The 15,212-nt window shown below is 38.6% G+C and overlaps 1 protein-coding gene across 1 annotated transcript; it reads left to right on the forward strand.

The window, feature by feature from the left end:
• The first annotated feature begins 6,775 nt into the window (after positions 1–6,775).
• LOC112038764 (cellulose synthase A catalytic subunit 3 [UDP-forming]) lies at positions 6,776–14,844 on the forward strand. Its single transcript, XM_065772991.1, is given in 19 exon segments — positions 6,776–7,107; positions 7,566–7,761; positions 8,090–8,310; positions 8,386–8,503; positions 8,598–8,805; positions 9,107–9,373; positions 9,519–9,864; positions 9,961–10,099; positions 12,432–12,477; positions 12,479–12,516; positions 12,519–12,560; positions 12,647–12,664; positions 12,667–12,704; positions 12,706–12,731; positions 12,733–12,822; positions 12,824–12,848; positions 13,041–13,138; positions 13,141–13,417; positions 14,005–14,844. Coding segments are annotated over 19 exon segments (2,802 nt in total). The 5' UTR covers positions 6,776–7,083; the 3' UTR covers positions 14,590–14,844.
• The last annotated feature ends 368 nt before the right edge of the window (positions 14,845–15,212 follow it).

Here is a 15,212-nt window from a genome sequence, read left to right on the forward strand (position 1 = left end):
GAGGGGGGGGGGGGGGGGGGGGGGGGGGGGGGGGGGGGGGGGATGTTCTCGTACTCCCTCCGATTTTTCTTCTTCTCACCAGTGGATACCATCATAGCTTGCGGTGTGGATCTCCACTCCTTGGGTCTGTCAGAGCTAGGCCTTACTGATTGGGCAGGTTTCCTAGCCTTTTGCAATAGCTGCGCAAATTGCGAGATTTCTAAGTTCCCCAAGACAGCTCTGTACTCCATGATCATGTTACCCATGCACATTTCCACCAACGTCTTCTCTTTACAGTGATCATAGCAATTAAGGGCTATGTCCCTAAACCTCTTATGTACTCCATTAGATCTTCATCATTCTTTTGCTTGGTTCCTTGCAAAGTTGCAAGTGTTACCGTTTCTTCTTTGTGGAAATACTTGATGCAAAATACGTCTACCATATCATCTCATGTCGGGATCGGCCCTAGCTTTAAACCAGTATACCATATGTACGCTCGGTCGCATAAGGATTTAGTAAACTCCCGAAGACACAAATCCTTGCCTGCTATATAGGGACTGAGGGTGTTAATAAACTTACTCGCATGCTCAATAGCACTTCCTCTTCTACTGTCGTATTGTGTGAAAGTTTGCAGCTCATATCTCTCAGGATATGGCTTGCTTAGTATCCTCAATAGATAAGAAGGCCTTTGTGTATAGAATCTCTCCTTAGGCGCCTTGGCCCTTTCTTGTTCTAAAAGTGCTATAACTTCGACCATGGTAATGAAACACTGTTCTGCATTCTATAGGCCACCATTGACAGGATTTTCTTCCTTATCTACTGCATGCTCAGGGTCATGTTGGCTTCCTTTCTCTTTCGTCTTGTCCGCCTTCATCTAGCGAATCTCTTTCATCAGCTGCTGATAGGAATACTGCACAGATTGCAACACCTCAATAAAAAAGTTAGTATTGTTAGTGGGGATTCTTTGTTGTTGCTGCAGCGCAGCACCCACTTCATTAACACCTTCTGCCTGATTGGGCTGGTAGGGTGTGACTGGCCTTGATTTTGCCTGTAAGGGTATGATGCTTATATTTCACGTTGTTTTTTTATCTTGGGGGCATAACTTGTGAGGGTTTTATCTGCTTTCCTTGTCTTTTTTCCAACTCTCCAGTGCAATTGCCAATTTAAATGTGGTGGGATTTTTTTGTGTTTTGGGCTAGATTACTCTTGCTATACCACGACCCACAATTTTGGGGTAGGAGAGTCACGACTGGCCTAATTGAAACACACCTTAGGCTAGCTTGTGTGCAAGTTGGGCCCTTTTTGTGTTGACGCGTATTGACTTAATCTCCAATACGCATCCTGGCTTTATCACTAATGTTTTTCCATTTCTTTTTGATTTTCTGTATTCTTTCTTTCTTTCTCTCTTTGTTTGATTTGTTTTCTATTCTTTCTTTTTATCTTTTTTTTTTTTCTGTTTGCCGTTCTCCCCTTTTTCACTATGTACGTCTATGGCCTTTTATATTGCCTGCTATGACAGGATTTGCCATTTTTACCCCTTAACCGCTTTTGGCCTGTTATAGGTATCCTTCCAGGACTGCCCACTGGTCTGTCGGCTGCCCAGCCACCACCACTACATTGTGTTGGCTATGCCATGCCTCATCTCAAAAAAAAAAAAAAGTGGTTTTGTTTTGTCTTTTACCTCCGTTGACACTCCCATTTGGATAAAGGTTAAACCTCTCCGTTACCAACCTTTATAGCATGCAGCTAGTGATTCCAGTTCATGTTTACCTCTTTTGAGTAAGATGTCATCCCAGCAAGACAATTCTCCTAAAAGAGCTTGAGCGGGAACCCCAAAATAGGCTCCCTCTTCTCCCTACCGCCAAACCATACCCTTTCATACCTCTGGCCTATGGCCTACCTCCCTTATACTGGCTGGATTAGGTAGGTGTTGCCTAAGCCTTATGTGCATGCTCCACTTCTGTTTAAGCCCATTACTTTTATGGATCTCACGCGTTTGCCACTACCTTCAAGTTTGTCTGATTTTGCTGCACGCTCTGGTATTCGTTTAACTCTTGTGGTGTGAATGATACATGGGCCTTTGGGCATTCGTTCTCTGCATCCCATCCCTTCTTAGAATTGGGCATTGCTTGGGTATGAGCTTTCCCTATTGTACTTGGCCCATGTCTTTTTACCCTGCATCCGTGGGCTAGCTAGTGCTCCTGCCATCCCACTACACTGCTCCTGCTATTATATCACTTATCCCTTTGCCTTGTTGTTACTTCTGGGCTTACGGGCTGAAGCATCTGCCATGTCGATTTCTTATATTATTCCTTCTTTTGGTCTTTACTACCTAGCATTCTTGCTGGGCCAACCCATTCCGTACCTTGGGCTTCCTTTGCCCATTTCATTCTTTGGGTGTCCTCGACCCATTTCATCCTTTCCTACCTCTTTCACTCCCATGGGTTTTTTTGCTAAATCCTTTGGGCTTCCCTGGCCTAATTACCACATCCTTGCCTTTCAGGCTTATTGGCCTTTGAGCCAACCCCATGAATTTACTAATTCCTTTCTTTAGGCTTCCTTGTCTCATTTTTTACTTTCTTTCTATCTCTTATGATTCTCATGGGCTTACTACTTTATTCCTTGGGCTTTTTCAACCTATTTGCTTTCTCCTTGGCCACTTATTATCTTTTGTAGGCCTGTTGACCATTGTTGATGCTCATTTTGGGAGCCCAGTAGAAGGAAGAAGCCCAGAACATGGGCAAAAAGGTGTTAGTAATTGGATAGAAATGCCATTAAGCTCAAGTAACAGGAATAATGGATCATAGGCCCATAACATAAACAAATGGGCATTGAGGAAGCAAACGGGCCTAAAGGAGTCTGGAAAGAGAGAAGTAGCAAACCCATGGGTAGTGTGTGATGTAAAAAAGTGAGAATAGACCACAGCAAACCCGAAATAATGCAAGTAAAGAAAGTAAGAGGTTGATGGAAAGTCCATGAGCCCCAAGGATGAAGAATAAAATAATTGGGCTAAGAAAGGTCAAATGAGTTAGTAAAAGCCCATGGGAACACAGAATTAGAAAGGGCAAAGGATGTCCAAGGAAAGTAAATGGGCCAAGGATGCCCAAAAGGAAATAATGGGACACAAGAGCCCGCAAGTAATGTAATAAAAGGCCTAATGACCATACTAAGTCATTGAGAGAAGAGTAAGCAGCAGGCCCAAAGACGACTAGCAAGCTCGGGTCAAATGACATCCCAACAAGAATGGCAGAGTGGTGCGGTAGGAAATAGTAGTAAGACTACAGAAAGAGCAAAATAGTGGGCTAAAGGAAGAAAAGCCCACAATTAAATAAAGCTCAGCACCTAAAAGGAGCAAACCATAATAAATGGGAAATCAAAAAATAGCTCACGCCATAAGAAGTCAAGGATGGATGACAGAATATGTAGACAGGCCTCCAGACTACAACGAATGCATGAGCAACGGGCATGTTTTGGACATATGTAGAAGTGGAGCACGCGCAAGGCCCAGGCGTCACAAGCCTTTACCCAACCAATACAGGAGGTGGTGGGTCATAGGTCAAAGGTAAGAGGGCATGGTCTGGTAGTGGGCAGAGGGGAAAACCTATTTTGGGGTTCCTGGTCAGGCTTTTTTGGGGGAAGTGTCCTGCTGGAATGACATACCACCCATAAGAAGTAAGGATGAGTTGGAACCACTAGGTGCATGCCATTAGGGATAGGGAGAGAGAGAGAGCACCCACACTGTAGCAGGTAAGAATGTCATGGCAAGTAAACAAACAAAATATTCTATGTCTAGTGATGGGGAGCGGCACAGCCAACACAAGTAAGTGGTGTTGGCTGGGCGACTGACAAACTAATGGTGGTCAGCAAGGAACCCTAAACCAGACAAAGGTAGTTAAAGAGCTAAAATAGTAAAAGTCAGCCACAATAGGTATTATATAAAGGATCCTTGCTGTGCATAGTAGGGGAATCAAGAACACGGTAATAGTAACCCCTAAGAAAGAATCACAACAAAGAAGCAAGCAATGAGAAAGAAAACGAGAAGAAAAGAAAGGAAGAGTTAGAAAGAATGAAAAAATAGAGAGCATATAGTGGCAAACATGCACCAATAGGTTGATCCCCTTTCTCCCTCTAAAGCCCTGCTCTCTGCTAAGGACAAAAGATTCTTCTGGGCATAGGCCATTTAGCTCTATTCCCTTAAAGCAATTAATTTCTTTCAAGTGAGATTATTTGCATTGAGGTAATGGTTCCTTTTTTGGTTTCGGCCTTGTAATATAATTTGGCATGGCAGACTGATATTTCCCTCTTTGATTCAACAAATTCATTACTATTTCTTCCCCACTTATTTATGCTATTTTATGTACAGGGCGTCTTTTGTCACTCCCCTTTATTTATTCTGTCTAAATAGTGAACGCATTTTTTTTTATATCTTCATTACATCTGTCTGCCATAACTTTCCCATAGTAGCTCTGCCTACTATGAACATGTGATCAAAGTTTTGGCAAACTGGGTATAGTTTATGCACAAGTTGGACCAAAGTGGGTTACAACTAGACCGGTCCCAACTCCCTAATCCAGAACACTTGGGCTTAGTACAGCAGGAGGCAGCCCAGCCCAACGTTACAAAAAGGCCCACCACAACCATTATTCCTGTCATTCTGGCCCAATGGTCTTTATTTTATTATTCTCTTTCTCCATCTTTTTCATATTGTTGAGCTTCTTCTGCCATTGCTTCCTTTTGTCAAAAGTGGGCATCAACAGGAAGCTTAGATACTAGCAACAAACAACCAAGACCATTAGCCTAATTCATACTCTAATCCCATTGGTTGAGGATAATCCAGCATTTAATGCTAAGCCAGAACTCTAGCTGCTATTAACCAAAACAACAAGAACACTCTAAAGCTAAACATACCATTCTTGGTCAAATCTTAGGAACGATTTTCTAAGGATTTCTTAAGATTGAGACTGATTTTGGTAGAGATTATTTGCAAAAAAACCCCTCTTAAACTCAACTATAAATAGAGCTCTTCACCAACACCTCAACACACACCAATAGATAAGAACAACTCTCTCATAAACTTCTCTATTTTCCTCTCCCTTTGATTTTCTTAAGCTCTTAGTGAGGTTCTGAGCTTTGAGTTCTTAGTTTCAAAATTAGAAACTAAGCTCTTCAGCTCCTAGTTCATAAATACCCCTCTCACCTCTACTCATAAGCTCTCATCCATCTCCAACAGAAAGTCTCAACAGCTTTACTAAATACTCTATCTATCTGTTTGTCTCTCTCTCTCTCTCTCCTCATACTACCAAAATGGCCCTCACTACTCACTACATATATCCATGAGCATACCCTAGCATAATAATGATCTTCCTACGCTAGCTGGAATCTCTCTCTCTCTCCCTTCATCACACTAAGCTTTCTCCATTACTTGTTATAATGGACCACATAGTGTTGTTTACTCCTTTACTATTGAAGGCTATAATGTATTGTTACTATAGAGTTTTTTCCTCATGTTCTTGTATTGGAGGACTTCTTCTCACTAGAACCTATGGATGACGATTTTGGAGATGTAGATACTCTCCTTAATTTATAAAATAATTAATGACTGGAGGTTTATTTTGTTCTGTTTTATTTTACTGCTGGAATACATTAACGCTGGAATATTTTACTGCTGGGCTATTTCTTTGCTTCAGTAGGTTTTTCTTTTGTGCTGATATGTCTACTATAGGAAATGTTTTTGGGCCATCCCATAATCCTTGCTAGTCCTAACCTAGGCCCTAGGCATAAAATAAGGTGAATTTATCAAAAGCTTCACTGATAACCCTTGGGCCGTGCTTTAAGCTCATTGCCGAGTTTCGGTTTAAGCCCCCAACCCAACACAAATCTCATTTGTCGAAAGGAAAACTTTCTGCCCCCGACAAGAATAAGAATCAATGTACTTGAATCTATAATTATTTGTTTCATGGAGCAAATCATGCAAAGATTCTATAGTTATTACTTTTACAAGATGAAATGAAAGAACATGATATACTGGCACAAACCAAACTATTTCAGTAAAAAAAAAAACTACTAGCATATGGAAAGAATAAGAATATATGTACTTTTTTTTAGAATAAGAATCTATGCTGCTTTTTTTTTTTTTTTTAAACTTGACTATTCTCTCTCTCTCTCTCTCTCTCTCCTCCAATTTTTGGCAACTCCATTGCCCCAATTCTTTTTTTTTTTCCTCCCATTTTCGCCAATTCCATTGCCACAAATCAATTTTTCTCTTTTTTTTTTTTTTTCTTTTTTCTTTTTCAATTTCAGCAACTTGGCCACAATTCCTTTTTTCTTTCCTCCAATTTTCGGCCCCAATTTCTGCAACTTGGTTGCCACAATTCTTTTCTTTTTCTCCAATTTTCGGCAACTTTGTTTCCACAATTCCCATCACTTTCTTATCTTCATCATCATCAAAAATTCAAACATAATAGAGCCGTAACAGTATGTATCTGACACCACCACCGTGTAATAAAAAAACACCATAATACGTACGTGCCCATTCCTCATCCATTGCATGGCTTACGTGTGGAACATCATGCATGATCATTATCGTCATCTTGAAACCCCCATACCCATATATCTTCCACGTGTCATCTTCCTCCATTGACACCTACTCTAGATGATGGACACGTGGCATGATAGACACACTGTGTTTTTGACTGCATGACTGTTTATTTAGTTGATTTTACTGATTGACACACTGTTTGGTTGCCGAGAAAACCGAAGAAAAGAGTGGACTACTAGGTTTGTTGAGTAAAAATACTTTTTTCCTCAGGTCACAGTCTTGTGAAGGCTCAAAGATTGTAAAAAAAAAAAATTCCCACATTTTTCTTAGCAACCAAACTGAGAAGAAAGATTTGGAATTGTTGTAATTACATGAGCAATTGATGACTGTAGAGAATGCTTGTTGAATAGGGTAATCTGATTCCCAGTTGTGCAGATCTGGGCTTTGATTTGAGAAAGAGACGTGTTTTTGAAGCATTGAGCTCATAGGTATGCATTAGATCTTGTTGAGACTGAGGAACCTGCTTGATCCATTGTTCACATCTGGGCAAAGAGAAGCTGGTGCCAATGGAATCAGAAGGAGAAACTGCGGTGAGTGTCAGAGAACTTTAGCTCTAATTTGCAATCTGTGCTCTGTTTTGTTGAGGAGATAACTGAGGAAATGAGATGGTCACACTCACACGTTGAAAATTAAATTCTGATGTTGTTTTGGTTTTCAAACTATGAAAGCTCTTGCCCACCAACTTAGTAACATAGTTGCACTAGTCTCAGTTGAGTGGAAATTGTAATGATCCATTTAATAAAGAATGTAAAAGTTTCTTTAGTTTCTTCATTTCTCTATTCTACATTTGTTCACCAACCAGATGGGGCATAGGATTCGTTTAGAGACTGAAATTTGACCTCTGCCTGTGTCTTTTTGGTGTCCTGATTTTTGTTAGCTATAGACGTTGGGTACATTAGTTTGGCTTAGATTATTCTGTTGATTAATTCAAATTGATGTGATTAGTATCTAATTGTTGATTGGAATGTCTTTTAATGTGATAACTCAGGCAAGGTCTTCAAAGACACTGGGTGGACAAGTCTGCCAGATCTGTGGCGATAATGTTGGGAAGACTGTAGATGGTGAGCCATTCATTGCCTGCGATGTTTGCGCATTTCCCGTGTGCAGACCTTGCTATGAGTACGAGAGGAAGGATGGGAATCAGTCTTGCCCTCAGTGCAAAACCCGATACAAAAGACACAAAGGTAAGTTAGATACTAAATAACTGAAAAAATTTCCACACACTAGGAAACATGGGAAAGAACATGAGCTTGAAGAAGTTGTGTTATTGTAAAAGATTATGATCCCATCCCCCCACCCCTGCAAAGTTAACTGCACCCAACTAGTTTAGGTGAGTCATCTGCTAATCTTTGAAATTGTCTGTAAACTTAGTGAAACTGCAAATAAAAATGCAAAATAATTAACTTAATTGGTATTGCTGGTGACACTATCAGTATTTGAAAAAGCAGTGGATATCTTCAAATCACTATATTCTGACTGTTTAATTGTTGCCATTTATCTTGTTGATTTTAGGAAGTCCTGCAATTCTCGGGGATAGAGAAGAGGATGCTGATGCTGATGATGGTGGCAGTGACTTCAATTACAATTCGGAAGATCAAAACCAAAAGCAAAAGATTGCAGAGCGCATGTTGAGCTGGCATATGACATATGGACGGGGAGAGGATGTAGGGGCTCCCAGTTATGATAAAGAGGTTTCTCACAACCACATTCCTTTGCTCACCAATGGAACAGAGGTAATTCAATAACCTTATGATATGCTGTTCTCTTTCTCTCTCTCTCTCTCTAATTAATCTTCCAGCCAATGGTAGGTTTCTGGAGAATTGTCTGCTGCATCACCTGAGCGTCTTTCTATGGCACCTCCTGGAGTTGGTGGTGGCGGGAAGCGTATCCATCCTCTGCCTTATTCATCTGATGTTAATCAATCGCGTATGTCTCTATCCTTTGCATGTACTATGTACCCTGTGTTTAGTTGTTGCTATCAGATATTGATTTGAGGTTCTTGATTATACTTTTTCTGCAGCTAATATTAGGGTTGTGGATCCGGTAAGGGAATTTGGTTCACCAGGATTAGGAAATGTAGCCTGGAAAGAAAGAGTTGATGGCTGGAAGATGAAGCAGGAAAAGAATGTTGTTCCAATGAGCACCGGCCAAGCCAATTCTGAAAGGGGTGCTGGTGATAACCGTGATATTGATGCCAGCACTGATGTGCTTGTGGATGACTCTCTACTGTACGTTCCCTCTTGATTGAAATACAGACTGTTGGGTGCTCTTTCAGATTCTATTGAGGCTTTATTCTTTGTAATTGTTGGTACTTTGTAGCTAGTTCAAAACTTTGTGGTTTGTTTTGTTGATTGCATCAGCTTTATTGCTGTTGGGTATTAGCAATAATTGCAATTAGAGTTCTTAATGTAAACTAATTATAGCCATGGAGTCGGCTTTCCCTTGTCTAATTTCTGTTATTATCACTTGTTTCATAAGTCCAATATAGAAAGGGCTGCGGTTAATGCTATGTCTGGTTTTGTCTTGCAGGAATGATGAAGCTCGGCAGCCTCTCTCAAGAAAGGTTTCTATTCCATCTTCTAGGATAAACCCTTATAGGATGGTCATTGTTCTGCGGCTCATTATTCTCTCCATTTTTTTGCACTATCGAATAACAAATCCTGTGCCCAATGCCTATGCTCTGTGGTTAATATCTGTGATTTGTGAGATTTGGTTTGCAATGTCCTGGATATTGGATCAGTTCCCCAAGTGGCTGCCTGTAAACCGTGAAACATATCTTGACAGGCTTGCTCTGAGGTGAGAATATCTTTTGCTGTATACATTCATTTATTGTACTTAGCGATTGAGCCTGCATTAATGTGTCTCAAGTAACTGTGTCATTTCAATTTGATGTTTTCATATTATATATAAAGTTTTAATTCCAAAGGAATATACATTACAGATATGACCGTGAGGGAGAACCATCACAATTAGCTGCAGTTGACATATTTGTCAGTACTGTCGATCCATTGAAGGAGCCTCCTCTTGTGACAGCTAATACTGTGCTATCTATTCTCTCGGTCGACTATCCAGTTGACAAGGTCTCTTGCTATGTGTCTGATGATGGTGCTGCTATGTTGTCATTTGAAGCTTTGGCTGAGACATCTGAATTTGCACGGAAATGGGTTCCTTTCTCCAAGAAATATAACATTGAGCCTCGGGCTCCAGAATGGTACTTTGCACAGAAGATTGACTACTTGAAAGATAAGGTTCAACCATCATTTGTCAAAGATCGTAGAGCTATGAAGGTAAGGGTTTACTATCCTGAATTTCTGATGTATCTTGCCAATCCATTTTCCGCACATAGATGCATCCTTCTAGTGTTACTTTGTCTCATTATGCAGAGAGAATACGAAGAATTTAAAGTCCGTATTAACGGGCTTGTTGCAAAGGCACAGAAGATTCCTGAAGAAGGATGGATTATGCAAGATGGCACACCATGGCCTGGAAACAACACCAGAGACCATCCAGGAATGATCCAGGTAGCTTCTCCTTCATTATATCTATATATTATCATCTATACCTATATATTACTAAAAGCTATATCTATATATTACTAAAAGCTGAAACGAAATATTTAATATTGTTACACTCACATTGAGCTACGTTAGCATCTATTTCTTTCTACTCCTATTTCCTAAATTTATCCTACAATTTTACAATAGATTTGTTCAAATTTAAAATACTAATAAAACTAAAATTATTTCCTACCTATCTCTACCATAAAGCCCACTTCTTTTAAATTTAATTCCACCATCCCACTTTTTCTAAATTTAATTATAACTTAAAGTCCAAACCCAAGCCTTCCAAACTGAAAACCCTTAGAAACCCACGGTTACTACCTCTTGATTTCCTTCCCTTTTGTTTCTCACGTGTTGGTTCCCATTCCCACCTTCTAATGGCAAAATCCTCAAGCCCCTTTGGTTTCTCACATGTTCCTTCCCACCTTCTAACAGCAGAATCCTCACGCCTCTTTTGTTTCTCACGTGCTCCTTCCCCTTCCACACTTTCTAATGGCAACCTCTCTATTTTCTTTACTTCTTTACCCCTAGTATATAAATACTGATAGAAGCTAGATGCTTTAGTTCAGGCATCTCTAAATCCCAGTTTGTTTTTGCTCTATTCTTTTCGCTTGATTGCTTGATGTTTTTTATTCCCTTCTTAAATTTTGTTACTGCCTACTGCCTCTTGAGTGTTGTGATGTGGCCAGATTAGTTCATTTAGTCTGTGTAAAATATGGCAATAATGTTGCAACTGAAACAATTTTCTATGTGTTTATTACAATGCCAAAAATTGTAGCAGATCTTTGTGTATGAATCTGATCTCAATGTCGATTGGAGTTTTTTTTTTTTTTTTTTTGTTGGCTATGTTATGGGATGTAGCAATTCTTATATTTTAGTTTGGGAAGGTTTTTAATTTGAAGTTTTCTTGATGTTAAATACCATCTTGGATCTATGAATGCTTTAGTTTTGTTAAAAAAAAAAAAAAAAAAAAAGGTTACTGTTGATAAGTTAATTCAGAGTTGCAGTGTGTAGAAGGATTCACATTTGTAAGATATTTCTAAAGGCATTTTTTCTAACTATTTGCTTTGTCTTTGCCCATTAAACAACAAGCTAGATCAAGAGTTGCACTTAACAAGTTAAAAAAAAAAGGATCAAGAGCTACGTATTGAGAAATTGATTCTTTCTACCTTTGATCTTAAAAAAAAAAAAAAGAAAAAAAAAAGAATCAGATTCAATGCTAGTTGCATTAACAAATTCTATTATTTTATATGGATTGTAAATAATATAAAATGACTTTTTTAATGAATGTTTTATGAATTATTATTTATATTAGTTTAAAATATTGTTGGTGATGATTGTGAAAGGGGGTTTTACCATCTAAAATTGACCTACATTTGCAAGTAGAAAATTTGAATGGAAAAACATTTGTTTTCCAAATATAATTAAATGAATATAATCTCAAGTTTAGATGAGAATTCTACATATTTAAGAATGTTTTTGACTCTGTTATAGAGTCTGACAAAAACATTTAGCTTGAAAAGTGCAAATTTTTTTAATATAGCAAAATTACAAATTTGATATCTAACTTCTGTATGTCGTAATACATTTCTTAACGTGTTTTATTGACAAGCTTATACTAGTGGCACTTCAAATGAATGTAAGAACAACAAAGGAAGAAGATACAAAAAATACTTTAAAGTTGTCTTTCAATTGATTGGAAATTGATATTTTAGCATTTATTGGATATTTGAGGATGTAAAGGATTGAAATCCTAATTTTTATTTTAATTTAAGTTTGATTTATATTTTCAATTTCGTAATTTAATGTTTTATATCAAGGATAGGAATCCTACCGTGAAATCAAAAATGAAGAAACAAAGAATTTTTCAAATCTTCGTACACAATAGCTTTCATGTCCTCTGCACGGGTTAGCAACTAGTGTTGTTTTAATGCTGAACATTGCAAGTTACTTGTTAGTATGTAAATTTTGGCCTCAAGGGGAGTGGGGAGGGGAGGTTCAAACAAGTGACCTTTGCTTCATGAGGCGTGGTTCCTAGCTGATTGTACTACTCCTTGTGGTTAAAACTGTCAGCCTATTGCTTGTTGGAATTCAGTTATGGTTTGAATGTGTTTCTTATTTGATGCAACTTTTCCTTGAAGTTCATAGAACAAACTGCTTAGATTTTTTCCTTGAAGTACCGTTCTCTTCCCCCCACCCATCTTTTTTCCAATTAGGGTGTAAAGTGGAGTCAAGTGTATCTTCTCTCTTGCAGTATCATTACTTAGTAAAATTTTGTCTATTCATTATGTGCATTTTCTTGGGCCAAAGTGGAGGGCTTGATGCTGAGGTAATGAGCTTCCACGTTTAGTTATGTTTCTCGTGAAAAGCGTCCAGGTTTCAACATCACAAGAAGGCTGGTGCTATGAATGCACTAGTGAGTAGTTAAAAATATGAATTCGGAGTTTTGCATTCTCTTTATGTCTACATTTATCTTACCTCTAGTGTTCAATACTCTCTTCAGTTCGAGTATCAGCAGTGCTTACCAATGACCTTTCTTGTTGAATCTTGATTGTGATCACTACATAAAACAATAGCAAGGCCTTGAGAGAAGCTATGTTTCCTAATGGATCCCAACCTTGGAAAACATGTTTGTTACGTTCAGTTTCCACAGAGGTTTGATGGTATTGATAGGAATGATCGATATCAACCGAAATACTGTCTTCTTTGATGTAAGTCTTACATTCTCCAATTAAGCGATGGATTTTTTGTGTCCATCTGATGTTGTTGAATGGTTTTATTGTGTTCACTTGTGTGATGTGTTTGATGCCCTTGTGATTGGAATAAACATTTTATATTGTTTAAATTATTTTATCTTTTTGCTAAACATCTTTTGATAATATGTTTATCATCTTAAATTTCAGATCAACTTGAGAGGTCTGGATGGCATTCAAGGCCCTGTTATGGGTACTGGATGCGTCTTCAATAGAACAGCTTTATATGGTTATGAGCCACCTCTCAAACCTAATACTGCATGCCCAAGCGCCCAGCCTTTAAAGGGTCTGCTCCTATTAATCTGTCAGATCGTTTGAACCAAGTGCTTCGATGGGCTTTAGGTTCTGTGGAAATTCTTCTCAGTAGACATTGCCCTATCTGGTACGGTTATAATGGCAGGCTTAAATGGCTTGAGAGGTTCGCATATATCAACACCACCATCTATCCAATCACTGCCCTTCCTCTTCTTATGTATTGTACTTTGCCGGCTGTCTGTCTACTTACAAACAAGTTCATTATTCCACAGGTTTGTTTTATAACCAAACTCATTTTCTGTACGATAATGGTGTCCTTGTCATTATTATCTCAACAGGGCTCTTTTTTTTTTAATAATCTTTTCCCTAGCATCACCCTCTGCAATCCCTGCATCTTACAAGAGCTTACAGTGTTTTGTTATTTGGGGAGTTGTTTGTGATTTTGCTTCAAAATTTGAAATGGTGAACAGATAAAAATTCACCATAATGAATTAACATTTCATAAATACCCTGGCATGGCATCCGTTAATTAAGAATAGTAGGATTTACAGGAATTATGGTAAGGAATGCATGCTTCTTGCTAGTTTTTGCTTTCAAAATAAAAGGGTTTGGAGGGGAATGAGCAAGGCAAAGTCGGTAAAAACACCATTGACACCACCTCCCTTGTTGTGAAAAAGAGATAAAAGATGGAAATATAAAAACTGTTCTGTATTTTCTTGTGCTTGGGGGAAACTTTCTCCATGGGAGAAGAAAAAAAAAAAAATTACTTGTTCCTGTTTGTGTAGATTATAAATATTGTCTCAAAATGCTGGTCTTTAGTATCTGCTAAATTTTTTTGCTTGGCTTATTCCACTTGCAGATCAGTAACATTGCAAGTATATGGTTTATATCGCTCTTTCTTTCCATCTTTGCTACCGGTATCCTAGAGATGAGGTGGAGTGGTGTTGGAATTGATGAGTGGTGGAGAAATGAGCAGTTTTGGGTTATTGGTGGTGTTTCCGCCCATCTCTTTGCCGTTTTCCAAGGTTTGCTTAAAGTACTTGCTGGTATTGACACCAACTTCACAGTTACGTCCAAGGCATCAGATGAAGATGGAGACTTCGCTGAATTGTACTTGTTCAAGTGGACAACCCTTCTCATCCCACCAACAACTCTCCTTATCATAAACTTGGTTGGAGTCGTTGCAGGGATTTCCTACGCCATCAACAGTGGTTACCAATCATGGGGTCCTCTCTTTGGGAAGCTCTTCTTTGCCTTTTGGGTGATTGTCCATCTGTATCCCTTCCTTAAAGGTTTGATGGGTCGCCAGAACCGGACACCCACCATTGTTGTCGTCTGGTCAATTCTTCTTGCTTCAATTTTCTCATTGTTATGGGTGCGAGTAGATCCATTTACCACTAGAGTTACCGGTCCAGATGTTACGCAGTGTGGAATCAACTGCTAGAGGGAAAATAACACAACTTGAAGACTGAAAATTCTTTTTTTAAGTTATTGTCCTTGCCAAGTTTCAGAGGTAAGGAGATGTAAGTGTCTCATATTTTGGCTTTAACTTTATGTCTTTGAGCTTGTTTGTCTATGTGAAGTTTACATTATGTGTAGATGATAGGTGGCAAAGAAAATTATTTTGTTGTTACAAGAGTGATTTTTATGTATTATTTTGGTATATTCTAAAAAAATTGGACACTGCTTCTGGAACCAATTAATTATTCATTATATATTCCACAAGTTTATATGCGACCCATTACCCACAGGATCTTTTTCTTTGATACTTGAGAGAGTATTTTCATAGCCCTGATATGTGTAGTGTTATTTATAGGCCAACACAAAGTGGTTCCCAGCTCCCTTTATATTATGCACAATCTTTCCTACACCAAGTAAAAGGTGAATTGACAAACTCTAATGAGAATGCTTTTATAGAAGGTTATTACTCATTGGCAAGTTCCAAGTTCCAACTTGCCTCTGTAAAACATAATATTATTGCATGGTTAAAATAAGTGAGTTAACAATGGACAAGAAGTTTGAATAAAATCTATACCCCGATTGCTTGCTCGAAGGCACATATATGTT

Source organism: Quercus suber, unplaced genomic scaffold (genome assembly GCF_002906115.3).
Source record: "Quercus suber isolate HL8 unplaced genomic scaffold, Cork oak 2.0 scaffold_67, whole genome shotgun sequence".
NCBI classification, from domain to species: Eukaryota; Viridiplantae; Streptophyta; class Magnoliopsida; order Fagales; family Fagaceae; genus Quercus; species Quercus suber.